The sequence below is a fragment of the Felis catus genome, chromosome A2, assembly GCF_018350175.1.
Source record: "Felis catus isolate Fca126 chromosome A2, F.catus_Fca126_mat1.0, whole genome shotgun sequence".
Taxonomy (NCBI): domain Eukaryota; kingdom Metazoa; phylum Chordata; class Mammalia; order Carnivora; family Felidae; genus Felis; species Felis catus.
This window is the reverse complement of record NC_058369.1, coordinates 130,821,173-130,843,273: the sequence shown is the minus strand read 5'-3', so window position 1 is coordinate 130,843,273 and position 22,101 is coordinate 130,821,173. Positions and strand designations below refer to the sequence as shown.

The 22,101-nt window shown below is 39.8% G+C and overlaps 1 protein-coding gene across 7 annotated transcripts in view; it reads left to right on the top strand.

Moving 5' to 3' along the window:
- The window catches only part of DOCK4 (dedicator of cytokinesis 4), a 434,985-nt gene that overhangs the window by 193,274 nt on the left and 219,610 nt on the right, over positions 1-22,101 (top strand). For all 7 annotated transcript variants that reach the window (XM_045052625.1, XM_019825719.3, XM_019825720.3 and 4 more), the window contains exons 5-8: positions 1,351-1,447; positions 6,177-6,325; positions 13,125-13,209; positions 20,441-20,592. In XM_045052625.1, coding sequence (XP_044908560.1) covers positions 1,351-1,447; positions 6,177-6,325; positions 13,125-13,209; positions 20,441-20,592 — 483 coding nt within the window. The remainder of the gene's footprint in view (positions 1-1,350; positions 1,448-6,176; positions 6,326-13,124; positions 13,210-20,440; positions 20,593-22,101) is intronic.

Sequence of the window (22,101 nt, the reverse complement as noted above, 5' to 3'; positions counted from 1 at the left end):
ATATAACATCACAAAGGAGCTACAGACCAGTTATTAGCCTTATGCTAAGAAGTAATTTTCCCTTGATCATCTAGACAACCTCGTTCCCTGTCTTAAGATGTTGTTACCTTCTACATATTAGATATTGTCCTTGAAAAAATACATACTCAATGTTAAGAAACTAATCCATCACATAGCAGGTAACACTCTTTTGAAAAGTGGTAATAATAGTCACTTAGGCATTTTCACTTGAAACAATTTGAAAAAAGAAACTTGAGGTGAAGAGAAAGGTTGTTATATGTCAAAGATAGACACAAAGGGTAAATGAAACCTTCTAGGTTTTTTTTTTTTTTTTTTGTCCCTATCTTCATGTATCTTCTCAACATCAGAACCACTGTATATATCCTAGTAGATGTTGGTATGAATGTTTTCCAGTATGGTTGTGACTTGTGGAGGAAAAACAGGAAGAATATATTACCCTAATCAGAGAAAAGAACATTGAGCAATGGATGTTCGAACACTTATGATTTCAGAAGCTCTTAAGCTCTATGATGCATGATAATATTATTAATATACTAATCTTTTTTCATGGTCCCACTTACAGATAATAAAAATGAAGTGTTAATAAGGTCAAGTGAGTGTTCAGGGGCGTCTGGGTGGCTCACTCGGTTGAGCATCAGACCGGCTCAGGTCATGATCTTACAGTTTGTGAGTTCGAGCCCCGCATTGGGCTCTCTGCTGTCAGCACAGAGCCTGCCTCAGATCCTCTATCTCCCTCTGTCTCCCTCTGTCTCCCTCTGTCTCTCTGCCCCTCCCCTACTCGCGCACTCTCTCAGAAATTAATAAACATTAAAAAGAAGAGCAAGGGAGTATTTAATCTGTACCTCAGTGTGTAGATATTTATAACACTAAGTCACTTTGCATGTTTGGAAACATAATATCCTGATCATTGAACAAGTCTGTCATTGTCTTTGAGTCCTATGGTCATAATGCTTAGAAAGCAAAAGCCATCTCATAGTTGATGCGAGCTTGGTGACCTCATGTTACATGAAGGCTTTTGGGTTTGGGGAGGTTAAATGAGTTGTTCAGCGGTCAAATTGTGGCTGGAGCAGAACTCTTCTGTTAATGTTGCTTCTTACCACACTCTTCAAAGTTGACGTTGATGAAGTGGGTGGTCATTTTGGTATTGCAGTGCCATAACCCACATGACATCCCTCACACAGGTCTATGATAAGATCCTGATTACTGTGTGCAGAACCCAAAACAATTAGGCAGTTTCCTTTTCTAGTTTTATCTTTTAGAGGATTTAAAATAAAATTATTGTCAATGATAACGACCTGCATACTTTGTTTTTCTTTTTTAATTTCACAGACAATTTGAAATGGTTATTCCCACTGAAGACTCTGTTATAACAGAAATGACATCGACATTAAGAGACTGGGGAACCATGTGGAAACAGCTCTATGTGGTAACTTTTTAATGGCATAGTTTTTCGGATAGAGAATTGTTTTAAGGATACTTGAACAAGGGTAAGCACTGACTAATAATTGAGCACCTGCTCTGAGGCACTTGTACTCCTCCAGAAATTGGAGATACAGAGCCTTACAAGACATAGTCTTGTTGTAATCTGTGTGTCCACTAATCATGTGTTTTGTGAGTTCTTATTCAAACTGTAGGAATGTAAAACATGATTTTTCTGGCATCTAATCAAATAGAATGGTTTACATGGAACTTGTGTTAGGCTTTCTGAGTATTTTTGATCTTCAAAGAAAAAGAAATTCCTTTTCAGTGCAATTGGAGTATTGGTGGCATTTTATTCTAATTTTCTGTAAATGATTCAAGTGTACTGAAAATGATAGACTCCTTAGGCAGAATGAACAAGAATATTCTAAATATATAAGGGAAAGGAATGTTTCTTGAAAACAAGGGGGAGTCCATGTTTGGGGGTTATGTTTTTATGTACGTATTTACTTATTATAACAAATTGTCTTTATTGAGAGCTTAACTGTGTTGCAAACCCTGTAGAAGTGCTCTATATGCACTATCTCATTTAATCCATACAACCACTCAAGGAAATTGTGACCATGATCATTCCCAGCTTACTAATGAGAAAAATGAGGCAGAGAGTGAAGTACAGTACTTGCTCTGAGCCAAGCAGCTGGAAAATGGCCGAGTGTGGATTCTTGGGTGAATCTAGGGCTCTCACTTTGGATCTCTGAACATGTCTGAGGAAGATGAATGCTATTTCTCCTTTTATTTTCAAAGTCATTTATAGAACAGCTTAATCATTTGAGGGGATGCGTTCAAAATACAAAGGTGTACTTAGCCTGACAAAATGATTTGAAACAGCTTGTCAAAGGGAAAATCCAAATTAGTGAAGGACATTGGCCCAGAATGACAGTTTTTATTGTCTGTTACATATAAAATGCAATAGGATATTTCACTGAAGCAAGAAAATCTTACAAATAAAACCCCTTTTGATGTTGGATTTCTCTGACCATGCCCTCCTAGAGCTGGTGGCTTTAGGACTCACTACTAAAATCCACAGGGCAGTCTGAGATGAAATGCCAGTCTAAGCTTTGCTGGAATGAGGTAAATGCAAAGTCAAGATAACTGAACTCAGGGGCTCTGTGCTGAGAGGCAGCAAAGGAAATGCAGATCTCCCTTTCAGGTTTTTTTTTCTTTCTTTCTTTTTTTTTTATAATAGGAAGAATATAAAATCCAAGTATTATTTCACTTAACATAACATTGTACATAATATTAACGTGGAAATGAAACTATCTGAAATGTTCAGGTCATTGCATCATTTAAATACCCAACGTATGAGTTATAAAAATAATGGCAGTGTAAGTGTCATCCATTTGTGGAGCTAGAGCACCAGCACTTTCCCTTTTATGAGGCTGCTTGTGGGGAACAAAGTTGAATTTCCTCTTGATTCTGCCTTATCTAGCTATTTTTACCTGGTTTTCAGGTTGCAGGCATCTATTTTGGGGACATACTTGATTGGCTTGAAAAAATCTCTGTGTTGTAAGCTCTAGGAGTAACCTTCCACCTTTTTAATGTCGTGAGTAATGGAGATGGAGAGAAAGTTATTTAAAAGTTCCCCCAGATACTGGCATGGTAGTCTGTTATGTTAGGAACAAATATGAAGTTTAACCTGGAGAAAGCAGATTTTTGACCTTGAACATGAGGTTGACTTGGCTATTTATGTTGGGGCTTTTGGTTTCTCTCTTCCTGATAAGAGTGTTTCAAGCCCAATGTTTTAGTTCAGATTCATCATACTTGAGCATCCATGTTCTTTTCCAGTGTTTTTTAAGGCACCCGGATTCTCCACTGGAAGATGTTTGATGAGGATAATAATATCTTGTAAATTGTAAGCAGTTTATGAGATAGACTTAATAGTAGTAGAACATTTAGCTTAAAAGCTCACGGTAAATACTTAAGAAGTGCTAGTTGCTCTTTTTAATGTCATTGGCAAGAGCCTAAATAATATTCTTTAAAATATCACTTAATAAAATATCAGGAACGTAACCACAAAAACCTTAGGAGAAATACTGCAGCCATCTTTTACTAAGTACTTCTGTGCAGGCCTTTGTCTCAATATTTTATATCTTTCTTCCCTGGGGCTCTGCCAGATTGTTTTTATTCCCGAATCTTATCAGAGATAACCTATTCAGGGTCCCACTGTAAGTGGTGAAACTTGAGTCTGAAGGTAGATCTGCTGCCCCAGAACCTATGCTCTTTTCATTTTGAGGCAAATGAGAACTTCCCCATTCTCTAAAACACTACAATACCCACAGTTCAGTTTTGGCTACATTTCTGATGCATTGCAGGAGCTTACAGATAATCTTTTGTTCCAGGTGTTTAATATTTTACCCTACCCTTTTCATTTACTGTTAAATCAAGAGGATTTTTGATGTTTCTAAATAGTCTTCATAACTGTCCAGTTTTTCAAGAATCATCATTTTATGACTAGCTGCCAGACCAGGTAGGTACTAGTTCCACACATTAGGAGAGCAGCTTTGCTGCTCAGGGCTGAGGTATATCTGTTTTCCTAAAGGGAGAGCTGACCAGCTGGTTTTCATTTTTCTGAGGGAACCGGCTTCCTTCTCATCTTAGCGTTCTCTTAAACTTAGGTACTAAAGGGGACATCATTAGAAAATTAAGCCCATCCTCCTGCACGACTACAAAACACCTTCCCCAAGAGCAGGGAAGGTGACTCTCGCCCTGTGACAGTCACTTCAAGAGGGAGCTGCCTCTCCACTTTCCTGCACAAGACTTGACTTATTTTATATCTTCCTTATGTACTTTCTTTGACTCTAGTGGACCTTTCCTCGTGACCACTGACATCCTCAAGGTTTTCCTGATCTTCCCTGATTGTTTCCCATGACCTAAACAGAATCTACCTCTCAGGATCCACAGTATATGACCTATAAATCACATTATTTTTTCATTCATTCTCCAGCGACTGGGGCTGCCCAAGACAGACATGGTGTCTGTGGTTGGGAGCTTACACCATGTGGAAAACACAGACACTGAGCAGTGAATTACTAGAAGATTGCATTACAGTGTCCCTTTAATGACTTGTATGGGTGTGTATTACATGAGTAAAGAGTGAGAATAGAAGGGCAAGCTCAATGGAGTGCTTTAGGAGTTATGAGTGTGATTATTTGTATCTCAGAAGACCAGGGATAGTATTATGGAGAATGCTTCGTGTTTCGCCAGCACACTTGTTTAACCTGCACAGTACATTAAAACACTTTAAGTCAGCAAGTATTGATAAGGCAGAAGACATGTCGATTTTTTTTTAAATAAAATTAGAAAAATGTGTTCTGACTGAGCCTCTGTACCTACCCATCACACAGAACTTTGATATTTCTAGAAGTTTATCATTGTAGAGAACTTCAGATATATGAAAATCTCAATACTTTATTGTCCTGTATTGATGTTTTAGTAGAAAGTTAAAGCATAGCTTCTGGTTAAGAAAGATGAAGGGCAGATATTGAGAAATGGTTTTTGCCCTAAGCGCATGGGTAAGAGATGTAGAGTAGCTTTTGGTAAAGACACAATATTTGTAGAGGGCTTATTCTGGACCAAGCCATATTAATAACGGCCAACATTTACGTGATATTTATTCTAAGCCAGGCATTATTCTCACAGTTTTAGTATATGAACTCATTAATCTTTACTGTGACCCTACCAGGTAGTTATTATGATACTCCTTCTACAGATAAGAAAATACACACAAAGAGGTTAATTGCCAAAGGTTTTTCAGCCAGAAAATGGCAAAGCTGGAATGCAGGTTAATGAGTTGGGCTCCCGAGTCTGTGCTCTTTGTCACTGTGCTGTACTGCTCTCTTCACAAACATTGTCTCCAATCCACAAAACAACCTTATGGGGAGATCATACTGTCTCTGTTTCACAGATGACAAAACACACTCGCAAGGCCTATAAAACTAGTAAGTAGCAAAACCAGGATTTGAAGCCAGGAGTTTAACTTATCTTCCTTACATTAAGCCGCCTTGCTTAATGAATTTCTCAGGGGAGAATATCTTGAATCTACATGAATGTTTAACAAGTAAGAGGGAAAACACCATTTTTTTTTTTTTTTAGAGGTCTGACTAGTGACCAGAGAGTAGCAGTGAATGAGTCTGAGAGCCCTCGGTGTACCCAGCTTATGATGGGAAATACAGTAAACATTAAGAGCAACATGCAAGAAATAATTAGGAAACAGTATTTTCCTCTGAATTGGCCTTAATTGTATGCAGCCAGTTCAGAGAAGGGGGATGAGAACAGGGCAAAAGTTATCAGGGAAGATTCCTGACAGAAGTGGAATTCAGGTGGAGCCTTGAAGGACATAGAATTGGGAGAGAGCTACAGAAAGGAGAGTTTGAGATGGAAGGGGAGACAGGGTGTGCAGACTCCGGGTACAGAGGCGTAGTGAGGACGCTGTCTGTGCTGGGGAGTCTTAGAAGTGAGGTACGCTCTTGGGCAGAAGAGCAGCATCGTGAACCTGGGTGAAAGCGTGTAGAGTGGCAAGTGTAATTGACAACACGAGGGGAGAGGTGTCTGTTGACAGAGAATCTGTCAAGCGCAGAGAGGGTAATAAGCAGGACTTAGCCTTCCCTTTTCTCCACGGCTACCTCACAACTCACTATGGGGACTGACCACCGATTCCACATTTGTGTCCTTCCCAGAGAAATGAAGGCGATCTCTTCCACCGGCTGTGGCACATCATGAATGAAATCCTGGATCTGCGGCGGCAGGTGCTGGTGGGCCATCTGACCCATGACCGGATGAAGGATGTGAAGCGCCACATTACTGCCCGCCTGGACTGGGGCAATGAGTGAGTACTTGTCCATCACGGGGGATGGAGGGTGTCTCTGGTGACAGATGCCACTTAGGTGTGAGCCACTACTTGGTAATGTCTCCAGAAAACACCATATGGGGCTTTTTCAGCTTTTTTCCATTTGTGTGCTTAGTTCAGACTGTCACTGGTAGAGCTGAGCACCGCATCCTCTAGGGCTGGTAAGGGCAACAGGAAGTTGTTTGTTCTCTAGTGCCCTGTGAGGTCAGATGGCATGCATGTGCTCACAGAATACGAAATGTTTACAGGGATCAACCAGATATGGCTTCTGCTAAATAGGTCTTATTTAAAAATAGGCTTTGGGTTTGGCATGTGTATTTGCTTTTGATATATACCACTTGCGTACCATGGTAATATGTCACCAGAGTAATCTGGAGGGAGACACTAATGCTAACAGCTCCCATTAAAAGTCTTAAAACAGGTGCACCAGTGGGGCATTCATTATTGCCCTAATTCCGCCTGTGTGTATATATTAGGCTCTTTGAGGAGCTGCTTGGGAGAACTCCGTAAAAAGCAGACCAAGATTTACTTTTAAATAAAACTCTAAGTGACTAATCTAAAATAACAGCCAAGCACTGTGCTAAATCTCATCACTTAAAGCTCTAATCAAGGCTCATGTTGTACTAATACTAAGTATGAATGTTAATATGTGAGTGAGAAATTAGAATAAGCTTTGACTGTGATCCTAGGCTCGTTGAAAGAAGTTAAAAGATCCCTCAATGTCATATTTGGTCATGTCCTCCTTCCTTTCCTCTCCCCAAGTTCCCATTTGCTGTTTGGACCTTGAAAGGATCTTAGGACTACAGAATGAAAGAAAGGCAGGCAGAAAAGGAGAAAATGGCCGGGCATATACCACAGATAAATTTGCCTCTTACTGAATCTGGAAAAACTGATTTGAAACTAGTGTGCTTTTTTCTCTGAGCATAGGAAATTATTTTATCAGAAGCCACTTTTACTTAATTATTCTTTTTTATTTTTACTTTTAATTTTCAAATTTTATTTAAAACCAAGGTATTTAACATATAGTGTAATAATGATTTCAGGAGTAGAATTCATCTATTCACTGCTTACATATAACACCCAGTGCTCATCCCGAGTACCCTCCTTCATGCCCATCACCCATTTAGCCCATCCCCCACCCAACACGCCTCCAGCAACCCTCAGTTTTTCTCTATGTTTAAGAGTCTCTTATGGTTTGCCTCCCTCTGTTTTTATCTTATTTTTCCTTCCCTTCCCCTATGTTCATCTGTTTTGTTTCTTAAATTCCACATCTGAGTGAAATCACATGATATTTACCTTTCTCTGGCTGGCTGACTTATTTCGCTTAGCATAATATACTCTGGCTCCATCCATGTTGTTGCAAATGGCGAGATTTCATTCTTTTTGATTGCTGAGTGGTGTTCCAATATATATATATATACACATATATACATACACACCACATCTTTATCCATTTGTCAGTTGATGGACATTTGGGTTCTTTCCATAATTTGGCTATTGTCAGTAGTGCTGCTATAAACATTGGGGTGCATGTGCCCTTTTGAATCAGCATTCCTGTATCCTTTGCGTAAATACATAGTAGTGCAATTGCTGGCTCATAGGATAGTTCTATTTGTAATTTTTTGAGGAAACTCCATACTGTTTTCCAGAATGACTGCACCAGTTTGCATTCCTACCAGGAGTGCAAAAGTGTTCCCCTTTCTCCTTGCCAACATCTTTTTAAAAAATGTTTATTTATTTATTTTGAGAGAGAGCATGCATGCACAGTGGGGGAGGGGCAGAGAGAGAGAATACTAAGCAGGTTCCACGCTGTCAGCACAGAGCCCGACTAGGGGCTTGATCCCACGATCCTGGGATCATGACCTGAAACTGAAACCAGGAGTCAGACACTCAACTGACTGAGCCACCCAGGCACCCCTCAGAATTCACTTTTGATTCTGCCAAGATATGACCTAATATAGGTATGAACATATGAACCTGCTAACACATTTTAAATCTCATTCTCACCCAGAGTCCTTCTGCTGTTTTGTTGAGCAAGATGTGCCATTCAGCCTTTTTACAGATGACCAGTATGGTAGCCCTAATTTATTTATCTCTAGGAGATTCATTCCTGTGGGGTGTAAACAACCCGAGGTGTGGAATGGCAACAAGACACTGAACTAGGAACGCTGCTTTTTTAAGACATGAGGCAAATTCCTGAGCCCTTCTTGACTTTACTTTCTTCATCCATGGAAGGAGTAGGTTGAACTCGATAAGGTGCAAGGGTCTTTTCGCTCCAGGGCAACATGATTCCAAACACATAACGTTTCCTGAGGAACAGAGCTTGGCAGCCATTTGTGCTGAGCCTTCAGTCTTGTGTTGTGAGATGAGGCAGCCCGGGCAGGGTAGATCTAATGGTTGCTGGAAGGGGACCCATACTGTCTATCATGTGTTTCTTTTTTTATTTTGAAAAAAACTTTGAGTTTTCACTGAATTATATTGGCTCTTAGTCATTATGGTGGTCTAAGTTTAAAAAGTAGTTTGTAAATAGGAAGAAAGTTGGATGAAGTAGTTTATCAAAAATAACTTGGAAATATAGAGCAGGCAAGAAGATGATACTTTTTCAGTTTTAGGAAGAAAGATGATGACAGAGGGAAAAACGTTAATTATGACTGAATGATGACTCAGTTTTGACTCACGTAAGTTCCAGCTTGTACTTGGGGCAGTTCTGTGGCTAATTTATGGTAAGTTGGTAAAACATGGATGCATGAAAACGAGCAATATAATTTATATAGCTCATCCTCAAATTCATGAATTTTCTGAGGTCTCATTTTGTTTTCTTTGAGCAGTTATTTAAAAACAATTTACAGCGCACAGATTGTGCATTTACCTTATTCTTATAAGTATAAATTAGTTTTCTTATTGAATAGTGCTAAATGAAAAGCAAATTCAGATAATTCTATTCAATGTTAAGCTAGATCATACTGTCCTACAAAATTATATGTCAGCATGTAGATCTCTGGATGAACACAAGTTAAGAATGTTCGATCTTGGTGGACAGCCTCTCGTTTGCTGTCCTGCCTGCCACTCCCTTGTGGTGTATTCAGTAAACTTCTGTCTCCTTTCAGAAGAAACAAAAAAGAATGTTCAATCTCAAGTTATCTGTCACACTGCTGAAGAGTGGTAAAGGGAAGCCCTTAGGATATGGGATGCTTGAGAAGAGGAGGAGGAGATACTCATTTTATTCCCTAACAGGGCCATGAAAAGAAGTGTTCTCACCTGGAGGCATCAGAGTTAAAATAATGACACCTGTTTTTGTTCCCCATAGCATCCTGTGCTGTCCTTTGACTTTCCTGCTAAGATCATACGGGAGGGAGAATCCATTTATCCTTCTTTCCTGATGTCCAGGAACAATTTAATGACTGCATTGATATAGAACTTGACCCTCCCCTCCCCACTCTGGCTTCCTGTATTCTGAGAGTTCTCTTTCCCTTTTCTCCCTTCCCACTTTGCCTCATTTCTTTTTATTGTTTTTAAAGTTTTTTTTTTAAATGTTTATGAGAGAGAGAGAGGGCGAGAGAGAGCGAGAGCATGAGTGGGGGAGGGCAGAGAGAGAAGGAGACAGAGAACTCGAAGCAGGTTCCATGCTGTCCGTGCAAAGCCCAACATGGAGCTCGAACCCAAGAACTGTGAGCTCATGACCTGAGCCAAAGTTGGACACTCAACCAACTGAGCCACCTAGGCACTCCCTTCTTAGAGGTTTTAAAGCCCTACCCTGATCCTGTTCTGTGAGCTAAGAAACCAAACAGTGGGAGAATTACTCTTTTAAAAAAAATTTTTTTTTAACATTTATTTATTATTGAGAGACAGAGAGACACAGAGCACGAGCAGGGAAGGAGCAGAGAGAGGGGGAGACACAGAATCTGAAGCAGGCTCCAGGCTCTGAGCTGTCAGCACAGAGCCCGACAATGAGGCTCGAACTCATAAACTGCGAGATCATGACCGGAGCTGAAGTCGGATGCTCAACCGACTGAGCCACCTGGGCTCCCCGGAGAATTATTCTAAGGATATATCTAGGAATTAACAAAACAAAATAGAAACAGATAAAACTCTATTCACATAGCTGGGACTCCAGGAAGCCAGAAGTTCAACATTCAAAGCCTTATGAGAGAAAGAGACTTGCAGGTTACAGACTTCTGGGGCCAAAAGCCCAGGAGGTTTCTGGACTTCATACCTGCTCCAGGACCTGTGCAGCTCGAGTTGGTCTTTATTCATTCTATAGTGATGTAGATCAGCTGCTCTTCACATTCTTTTCTTCCTCATGTCACGTGGCTGATGCTCTGAATTTCTAGGTCCAAATACTCAAAGAAGGAATCTCATTGAAAGCCAGTATCTATTATTCCTCTTTAGACTGAGCATTTTATACCAGCCTCTTAAAGCTACTGGCCAGCCCAAGGGTTATTTGTCTGCAGGTCAGGTGCCTGTGTGTCGGCCAGTCAGGTGTTGCTTGGGAAGGGGGGATGGTCAGATGACTAGACAGCCTCAGGTCTTCTGCGTGCCTCCCAGCAAAGAATACGGGTGGGACAGTTTCTCATAGGAGTTGTGGGTGAGGTAGGTGGCATGATTCATATGTGGTCATAAATCTTCTTTCCTTTGCTAGATAATCTTTCCTCAGCAATACTGACTTGGTGTCAAACGATGCCTTAACATTGTAGTGCAGTGGTTCTCTCTTGGAAGGGGGTAGAGAATGGGAAGGAGACCCTATCAGAACCCCTGGTGAGGTCTACCAAGGGGGCTGGGTTAGTATGCTAGGGCCGCCATAACAAAATACCATAGACTGGGTGGCCTAAACCACATATGTATTTCCTTACAATTCTGGATGCTAGAAGTCCATGTTTAAGGTGCCAGCAATTTCAGCTTCTGGTGAGGGCTTTCTTGCCGGCTTGCAGACAGCTGCCTTCTTGCTGCGTCCTCACATGACCTATCCTCTGTACCTGCCTAGAGAGAGAAATCTGTGTATTCTTTTTATGAGAACACCAGTCCTATTGGATTAGGACCCCACCCTTGGGACCTCATGTAACATGCGTTACCTCTTTATAGTCCATGTCTCCAAATATAGTCATTATGGGGTTGGTCTTATTGGACTCCTACAAAAACATTTTGGGAGGACATATTCAGTCCATAACAGGGAGACATGGTTATTTTAAGAATCAATCATAGTGCTGTTTGTGATTTGAAAGTTCAACAAAAATTAGAGAATGGGAGTGTGTTTTTTAAGTTCCTCAAAGAGAAACATAATTGAAAAAAATCAAACTTTTTTTCATGTCTAAGACAACTAGTGCCATCAAGAAGGTCACAGATGTATAATCTTGAGAACAACTGTCCCTCAGGGTAGCTGGGTCAGTGCCTGGTTTGAAGCTAGTGCAGAACTAATAAATTCTACTCATGAAACCTCCATTGACTTTTGGGGGAAGGTACAGAATTTCAGGATTTTTCCCTTTTTTTTTTTCTTTTTTAAAATTTTTTTTTCAACGTTTTTTATTTATTTTTGGGACAGAGAGAGACAGAGCATGAATGGGGGAGGGGCAGAGAGAGAGGGAGACACAGAATCGGAAACAGGCTCCGGGCTCTGAGCCATCAGCCCAGAGCCTGACGTGGGGCCCGAACTCACGGACCGCGAGATCGTAACCTGGCTGAAGTCGGACGCTTAACCGACTGCACCACCCAGGCGCCCCGTTTTTTTTCTTTTTTTAACACACGAGTGAGAAGCTGTGGTTTCGTAACTGGAAAAGCCATGGCGGAAGGCATCCATGTTAGAATAATGTTGTGAAAGGGACAGAGATCAAATTATCCTCCAAGAATTACATGTGAGACCTGGAATGGGGTAACTGATGGGAGCCTAGGGGAGACAGAGTATCTTGACCTTGATCTCGAGGGCATTGCAAAGCCATCATGGTACCTTTGGGATGGTCGTGGTTGGTTAAGTAGAGGAATAGAATGATAGACCGTTGATATCAGTGTAGTAAAGTGGTGTCCCTGGGGACCAGTATGTTAACCGAGGTCACCAGAGGGAAACTGGCAGTTATACTTCCTTTCCTCTCTCTTTGGTAGGACATCACAAATCCTTGGTCCTGCTGTGGCTGGATGTATAATCTTAGAACACTTCTCAGCCCAGTAAGCCACGTGCGGTCACCTAACACAAGAGATCAAACTGTTTCGCTGCCCCAGGCCTAAAACTATGCTGCCTTAATTCCTCTCCCCTGCCTTTCCTGAGTTTCTCCTAATAACTGACCCCAGAACTCGCTGTGACTGTGGACTGCACGCGTGTTGCCAGAGATCCACATTAGAAATATGTTAGCTCTGGATATGACTAGGTATTTTAGTGCCGAGTATAGTCCTAAAGGCCAACCTCCCCTCTTCTCAACTCCAGTTTCTACAACAAAATTATGCCTTGTTCTTGTTTCTATCCCAGTCCAAGGTGGAACGGTTCCTGTGGTGATAGTTTGTGGGTTGCTCATGGCTCCCCACCACACAGCATCAAGGCCTCTGGTGCCAGTCCATTCCCCTGATTTACCTGCCTTTGTCATCTTGTGTTTCTCAAATTATGTCCAGGGGCCAACTTAGCTATGCTAGATACTCCATCAGCAGTAACAAGTTAATACAAGGTAAAAAGTATGAGAGAAGGAAGCATGGTGGGTGACATATCTAATTTCAGGGTGATGCAGTAAAAATGATGATTTTTTTAAATATATTCTGTAGAAATGACATTTCCCCCAAACTTTTGCAATGTGTTTTCTAGACAACTGGGACTGGACCTGGTGCCTAGGAAGGAGTATGCGATGGTGGATCCAGAGGACATCAGCATTACAGAGCTCTACCGATTGGTAGGTACAGGAAACCTTGGCTCATAACCTCACTGCTAATTTTGTGGTTTCCATGGCACTCTTCGTACTTGATTGATTTTGTAAGAACAGGATGTTCCAAGTTTAATTTGGAGCAAGTAGAGAATTGAGAGCTGAGGTGACCATGCCCCAAGTTAAAAAACCGAGGTACTTTCCCTGTTTGAGAATCACATGATGTGCTCTGCTGAGCTCTCAACATTTAAATACTGGGAAGTAAAACTAAAGAAGTTTTAAGTTCTTTTGCACATCTCTGTAGCTTTCATTAATCTAGTGAAATGCCTACAAGTCATACATATTTATCTGTGTGTTTCACAACAGGGCTGTGACTAATGACATCCAGTTATTGATCCCCAACATGTTACCCCACTCGGTCCTCCCGTTACCACTATGCCCAAGTACCATAGAAAGTGTCTCCTCCATTGTCTCCAACTGCTGGTGTCACCCCCACCCCTCCTAGACCCTAATCCATCTTAAGTGCTAAAGTCTGGTAATAATCCTAAGATATTTGATCATATTGCCCATCATGGAATCACCTGTGACTTGAGTTTTCTTCTAGTTACATGGTAGGTTAAGGTTCACTTATTTACTTGGCATCTAGATTCCCCAAACCTAGTCCAATCTACCTTGTATTTAACCTTGTATTCTTTTTTTTTTCAGTGTTTATTTATTTATTTTGAGAGAGAGAGAGAGAGGGCATTTTTTATTCATTTATACATAGAACATTTGTTCATTTATACATAGAGCATTATTTGCATTTTGAAAATGTTTATTTTGAGAGAGAGAGATAGAGGGGAGGGGCAGAGAGAGAGAGAGAGAGAGAGAAGCCCAAGCAGGCTCCACACCATCAACGCAGAGCCTGATGTGGGGCTCGAATCCCTGAACCATGAGATCATGACCTGAGCTGAAATCAAGAGTTGGATGCCCAACCGACCGAGCCTCCCTGGCACCCCTAGCCTTTTATTCTTAATACTTGCATAAAAAATTAACTAATCTCTTGATATTAACTAGGCCCTTTTAAAACCCCCAATAAAAGAAAAATGTGTTTGGGAAGGGCTTTCAAAGGCCAAAGCTCCATGCATCTTACAGTGATGCTCAAAGGAGTACCTTTTGCAAGATCCTGCCTCTTTTGGATAGCTTCCCAAGCTTACAATATTCTTCAGAGAATATTGGGATTTTCTTCGCCTGAGATTATCTGTATCTGAAAAATGAGAGGAAAAATCATCAGTAAGCCCATTAGGGCTTATGTCTGATTATAGAAAGCAATTCTTGTGCCACTTTTTTTCCTTAGTCACTCATCTGTTTGGATTATCTACACTTTATTATATCAGTTGGAATTAGTTCTCTTTTTTTGTAGATAATTTCCTTCACATTGAGCTTCTTGAGAGTGATGTCTCATGTGGCACACCTTTGTGCCAAAGGTGGTACACCTTGACCTTTGCGAGTCAAGAAGCAGGAAGTTTGTGGCATCAGTGCTAAGCAGAATATTGGGTACGTAGCAAAAACACAGTTAAAGGTTAATTGGAGGGAGGCAGCGAAAGAGGAAGGAGACAAAATAAGAGTTTTCCAAGGTAAAATTATCACTAATTCTTAGCTTGTATAACAAATAAAATGAGTTTAATTGATTTGCCAGTCATATCCTTTAATGAGACATCTTTATTTTAGTTGTTTTATTTAACTCATTAAGCATCAAATTTGTCTCTCACTTCTGTTTTTTAATCTCACTCAATTTGAAGTTTCTTTAGAGTGGGCACTGTCTTATACTTCATCTGTTATGCCCAAGATAGTCTTGTACAGTGCTTTGTACTTAATAAGCAATCACTCACACTATTTTTGAGGTTGTTATGGTATTATGAAAAGACCAGTGGGTATAGATCCAAAAAAGTAGATGTGAATTTTTTCTCTTCCCTTTACCAGATCTGTGGTCTTGAGCTGATTGCTTAGTCTCTCTCTCAAAACTTCAGTTTCTTCGTCTATTAAGTAAGGAAATAATTCTTACCATATTTGTTATGAAGATTAAATAAGAAATGCATGTAAAATACCTTTCCTTGGCAGTTAATGTTGCCAGAGCACCTAAGAATTTAGTTGATTTTCATGCTTCGTTCACCTTTATTTCATCCTTATTAGGCAAAGTGGCAAGAATAATTGATACCTTATATGGTAAATGTTAAGACTAGATCTGGCTGTGGCCAATGAAATAAATAATAGAAGCTTCGACATAATACAAATTTCTTTCTTTCTCACAATATACAAGCCAACAGGCAGGAAGTTCTGGGCTTGTATGTGCTTTCATGGTGTCAAAAGTGATACAGGCTCTTATTTTTCTGCTATAAAGTACTTGGCTTCCGTCATCAAGGATACTTGAATGTGTAATATAGCTGCAAGGGCTGTAGCCATTACGTCCACTCTCCAGCAGTAGAAAAGAGGTAGGTTCTGCTCAGTTCAACAACTTGAAGGGAGCTTTGCTGGAAATTCCACACAACATTTGCAGTTCCATTTCACTGGCCAGATCATACTAGTCACATCTCCACATTTAGCTAGGAATATCAAATATTTGATAAGCAACTAATAAAGTCTTAGGCAAATACATTTTATTTTTTCTAGTTTGATTCTCTGTGTGTGTGTAATTGTATCTTGTTCCTTTCATTTTGTGTCTTATATGGGATGGCAAATTGACTTCTTCTCTTTCAACATTCTAATTTGTTAGTGGTGGTGCCAGGAGTGCTATGTTGATAGGACCCTAGGGTCTTACCTGGACTGGGATGGACTAGCAATGACTGCCACAGGTGGGAGAGACTGCTGCTGATGAGCAGTGACCACCATTTGAGGGTGTTTTTCATTTTTAATACCTCAAAACCTAGCCCAAATTCTTCATTTGTGATTTTACATGAAATTTCTCCCAGTAGTGGTTGTATTTTACTGTTCCTAAAGCAAACAATAGCCCAAGAAAAATGCAAATTATTATAAACTTCAGAAGGACATGTTACCTTCAAGCTTCAGGTTTCTGTTTATATCCTGGTGTAGCAATACTTCACATTTTCTGTAGCACTGGTCTTTTCCTGCGGGTAACATATAGTGAGTGACTTCCTTACCAGGAAGAATTTTGCAGGTATCACCACCAAACCCTTTTTGTTGTTGTTGTTGTTGTTGTTGTTGTTGTTTATTGTCTCTTAGGGATCAAGGGCCTTGGCATACAGTAGAGGTTGTTTGTTGCCACTGTCTTTTAAATGTCTTCTCCATGTTCTATTTGAAACACAAGCGTTTGCACCTTACTAAATCCATACATTATCATTGGGGTGAGGGGGGAAGTCTTGCTTTAGGTTTTTGGTAGCCCATTAGCAGACCTTTCTCACCCAATTATGTTCATCTAAGCGGTTAACACATGCTAAACCTCACAGTGTTAACATATGTCCACTGGGAACTTTTGGTTTTCCGCCAAAGGCCAGATCTCAATACTTCTATAAATAAAGAGAACTGTAGCTAGATTCTCTGGTTATCTGTGCATGCAGAGTATCTTTTTACGAACCTTTCTTGGTTTTATAAGATCATGTTAGCTGCTTGCTTTGTGATCCTTAGTGTATAGACCAATGGTTCTCAGAGAGCAGGGGACATTTGTCAATGTCTGGAGACATTTTTGGTTGTCACAAATGGAGATGGGGTGGGATGGGGGTGAGGAGAGGTGCTGGTGGGTAGAGGTCAGAAAAAGCTGCTAAACATCCCACAAAACCCAGGACAGCCCCACAACACAGAAATATCCTGCCCGAATTATCAGTAATGCTGAAGTTGAAAAACCATGGTATAGACCATTCACCCGGTAATTTATACATTATATGAGGACACAAAATTTGCATACCTTAAATAAATCTTTGGAATGAATCTCTTTGTTTCCTAATCAAAAATCTAGTTAAACTGTAAGCACATTTATAGTAACTGATAGGTGCCTTTTAACCATAAATTATTTCTGAGATGGATTTTTGTCTGTTTATTACAACTGCCAAATTGTCGCCCTTGATGTGTGAACATGCCTTTTTAATTTTGTTTTTGTAATACTATTTTCACAGAGATATTTTTAGCATTTCTCCATAGTAGTGAGTTTCCAAGAGATAAATAATCATAACCTACTTAAGTCCAAATCTCTTCCAGACCTGGAACAGTGGTGGGTGAAGAGAGGGGGGACTTTAATGCAATTTGTGAGGACACATGTCACATGTGCGTAATCAGGGTGGAAGCAGGCAGGCTTATTACAAGCATGCATGCAAAGATCCAAGGTTGCAAGGCAGTAACTGCACAGAAGATGCAACAATGCATTTTTCAGTCAGCTGTGATTTGCATGTCTTAGCATATGATCTCAATCAATAGTTTTCAACCCTCATTGCACATTAGAATCACCCGGGGAGCTTTTAAAACTATCACTCTCTTGGCTCCCCCATCCCCTAGAAATTCTAATTTAATTGTTGTGGGATAGGTCCTATGCATAAAGTATTTTTTAAAAGCTCTCTTGGTGATTCTAAAGTGCAGCCAAGGTTGAGAACCACTGATCTAGATATATTGAATTCCTTGCATGAGTAAGGGAGCTTTCCCCGCCCTCCCCCCCTGACAGGGCTTAGTTTTTAGTGAATGTCATGACTGATGCTAGGAACTCTGTGCTATTTGAAGACCAGACAACTCCTTGAGGTCCTTTATTTAAATACGGTTTTTTTATGCCTGTTTTTCCCACTCTAGTCTTTGGTAGTCATTCATTTGTTCACGGTACTTGGTGCGGTATTACCCTGAACTCTTAAGTATACCAGTAGATAGCATTTTTCAGAAAATAAAAAGGCTCTCTGTGAGTTAAAGAGATGTAGTTATGTGAATGTATGATGCTTCTTTTGCTTTGTTGAAAAAGAATTTTGAAAGAGCAATATAGAGCAGCCTTCTCAGAAAACAATGCTTATGCCTTTTTTTTTTTTTTTTTTACTGATAGAATATTTCTCTGCAGGAAGCTTTTTCTAGCAATTATGACTAACACATAACACAATGCTGAGGTGCACTTTACAAGAAAGTGTACTTAACTTCACTTTCACAGAGAGACGTCCATTGTACCTGTTGAGTATACAGTGATTACAGATGCATTTGGTTAATTGGGTTTTTTAACTGTTTACTTTTTGAGTAGTTCAAATTAAAGATAAAAGCATGAAAAAATCATGGTAATTTCATTGTTACATTGACAACTGTAAGTTTAGATGGCATATTTTTCCTTTCAAATGTTGGTCAGTACTTGTTGAACTAAGAAACATAAAAGGATAACTAATGTACAGAATTATGTACCTTAACCATAAGCAAAGGATATTACCTCATTACTATGGAGTTAATTCCTGAGCTATTTTTTTTTTTTTTAATTGTCAGGTCACCCAAAAGAGGTGGTCATTAGTAAGTCTTTGTTAGGAAAGCAAAAGTCCTCCACATTCTTAGCACCTGTTCTGTGAATACACAAGTGTTTGTGTATGTTTTCCCCATGCTCTTACCCTGAATCAGTTCTCCTCAAAGGTGGTCCATGAACTAGCTGGACCATGAACTGTTTGTAGTTGGTTCAAGTTCAAAAATGGTGAGTAAAGGTTTAGAAACAAAAAATATCTGTTTATAGTAGATTGAGGGGAGAACAAGCTGTTTTTTTTCTCTACATAGTCTGAGAAGCACTGTCTGAGATGGTTCTTCGGCCCAGCTCATTCTTTGGCTCTTGGCCAAAGTATCACTGTCTCAAGATGCCTCCTCTGACTGCCCGGATGCAAAGGCAGATTGCTTCCTTATAGATGTTCATGATAATCTGGTTCTTCCCTTCCATTCGTCACAGTGTATTTTTCCATCTGTATGTGGGATGATTTTGCTGATGTCTGCTCCCTCTGGTAGATAAGATCTGTGAAGGTAGGGGCTATTTCTGGTTTTCCTCATCAGTGTGTTCCCAGTGCTTGGCACATAATAGACATTTAACAAGTATGTGTTGCCTGAATGATCACCCGCACGTTCTCTTCACCCCTGAAACCACGGGTGAATCCTTTCCTCCTTTATTTTGTATTACTTCCCACTTCTGATTCTGCCTCCCAAGTGTAGCCCATGTAGCCATATTGAGGGCAGAAATGAGATGGATATGGATGCTGCTCTTCCCCTTAGACATCTCCCTGACTTTCCCAGTCTGCCTCCATATAGCTCCACTGCAAGTTAGAAATATCTTCTTGCTCTAGTGATTGAATATCACTTGCCACAGCATGTCTCAGAAAACTACCACAATTTTGCAACTGAGTATACATAAAAGGACTTTGAACTCTGACAGATGTGAAGTGACAGCTGCATTGTTCAACTGCCATCAGTGAAATGACCAGACAGATTTAGTCTGGTTTTCAAAAAGAATTTGTTAATGTTTATTTATTTTTGAGGAGGGTGGGTCAGAGAGAGAGAGGGAAACACAGAATCTGGAGCAGGCTCCAGGCTCTGAGCTGTCAGCACAGAACCTGATGCGGGGCTCGAACTCATAGACTGCAAGATCATGACCTGAGCCAAGGTCAGACACTTAACTGACTGAGCCACCCAGGCACTTCTAGTCTGCCGTTTTAAAGATGACTAGTAATTTGTTCTCACCTTGGAAGCTGATAAGAGAACAGTAGAATCTTTTGAACTTCTTACTTCATAGATCTACTCAATAAGTTGGTATCTTTTTTTTTTTCTTTTTTTTGGTAAAGCTTATTTATTTTGAGAGAGCAAGAAAGTGCAAGTGGGGGAGGGGCAGGCAGGGGAGAGGGAGAGAGAGAGACAGAGAGACAGAGAGACAGAGAGAGAGAGAGAGAGAGAGAGAGAGAGAATCCCAAGCAGGCTCCACAATGTCAGCCCAAAACCCATTGTGGGGCTTGAACCCACAATCCATGAGATCATGACCTGAGCCAAAGTCGGAGTCTTAACTAACTGAGCCACCTAGGTGCCCCAAGTTGGTATCCTTTTAACATTAATGATTAAAAACCAAATTATTAAAGCAAGATTCCTTAATGGTCTGGAAACTTCATGGTTTCTTATTTTAGGAGTTGGAAAAAAATTTGGAATGTAACATCCAAATAGATGCCAAACCCACAGGAAAAAAAAAATGATGGCACAGGACAACTTAATCATACTGCAGCTATCTAGTTTTTGGATCACATTGTTTTCTTCAGTCCATGCTTATCATGTTCTTGTTGTTGGGGGTGTCCTTCAGATGGAGCACCGACATCGGAAGAAAGATACCCCAGTACAGGCCAGCAATCACCACCTCTTTGTGCAAATGAAGAGCCTCATGTGTTCTAACCTGGGAGAGGAGCTTGAGGTCATCTTCTCTCTGTTTGACAGTAAAGAGAATCGGCCAATCAGGTAACGGCACATGAAAACCTGCCTTGAATGTTTTAATGTTGGAATGGTGAGTATTTGTAATTGGCAAGCTTTGGGATATATGACGTTGCATACTTTAACTCTGTCAGCCACAATTTTCTCATTTGTAGAACTGTGTGAATTTCTAAGCTTGCCTACCCTCTGGAGGTTCCCATGAAAGTTAGATGTGTGATGCCTATAGAAGTTCTTTGAAAAACTCAAAAAGGCTCTAGAACCATGATAATTATTACTAAATGAAAGTATGGCATTGATATCAGGTCTGTTATTTGAGTTACTTGGTACTGATAATGCGAGGAACACGTAATCTTAACTATGTTTTATTATCAGGCACAACGAGTTTTATTTTTGAAAATTTTACTAAACAATTACATTATTCTTATCCTATCTGTATCGGGTAATATTGAGAAAGACGTAAATACTTGGAAGCCTTCCCATTAGAGTTTTAGAGCTGTGAAATAGTAAACAGTTTCACATACTTTTTTTTTTCTTTCTAAGTTCCCAGAGTCTTTTCTGAGGGCAAGTTTTCAATATATAGGAGAAACCTATAGTGAATATTTTGGTTGTCTTTCAAAGGCCTCAACCCTTGTTGAGACTTTTCTGTGTTTTGAAATCTTTTAGATTTGTTTAAAAGCTGAACACAATGCACCCCATCTTTTACCTTAAAAATTTTAATTTATAATTTAAATCGTATCACACAAATCATACATAATGACCCAACTTTACCATATTTTTTAAAAATTATGCTTAATAAATGCTGACAGTTTTAAGTAACTCTGAGCCACATATATTGTTTTATAAACACACAGTAATTCTGGAGTATTTTTTCCTGGTAAAAAAATATTTTTTTCCTAAGCAATATGTGTGAAGTTTACTTTTAATGCATTTATAGCCATAAAATCTTTGGTGAATTATTTTATATGTTAATCATTACCTACTAGTAAGAGGACTTTTCTGGACAGAGGACTATATCCATACAATTTAAAGATAGCATTTTGGGGTAGAAAGGACAGAGTTTATGAGATGTGTAAATAACTGTGATAATAGTTTCAAAATCTGCTTTACATACTTTTGGAGGAAATGAATCAGTGAGTTAGAAAACTTTTCCCCCTTCACAAACCAGCAGTACTAAAAAGGGAAGAAAAAAAGTCTTGAAAAACAGATCCAAGTTACAGCTTAGCACTTGCTTTAGAAATAGGGAAGATTATTTAGAGATAATACTTGCTAACATATTGAAGTCTGTCTTAGCTTGGTTTTTCCAGGTAGTTTAACAAGTTCCTCATAACATTGTATAATATGTTGTCTCTAAAATAGTTAACAAACAGTGAGAATGTAAAAGGGAGGCATGAGGTCACTCTTTTGCTCAGGCTTATTAGGCTAAGGTTTTGAGGACTCCAGATTCCCCTTGGCCACTGATGTTCACATTGCATTACTATAGGAAGTGCATTAATTTAATTTAAGATTAATATTGGCTGCTCTCGTGGTTTCATCGGG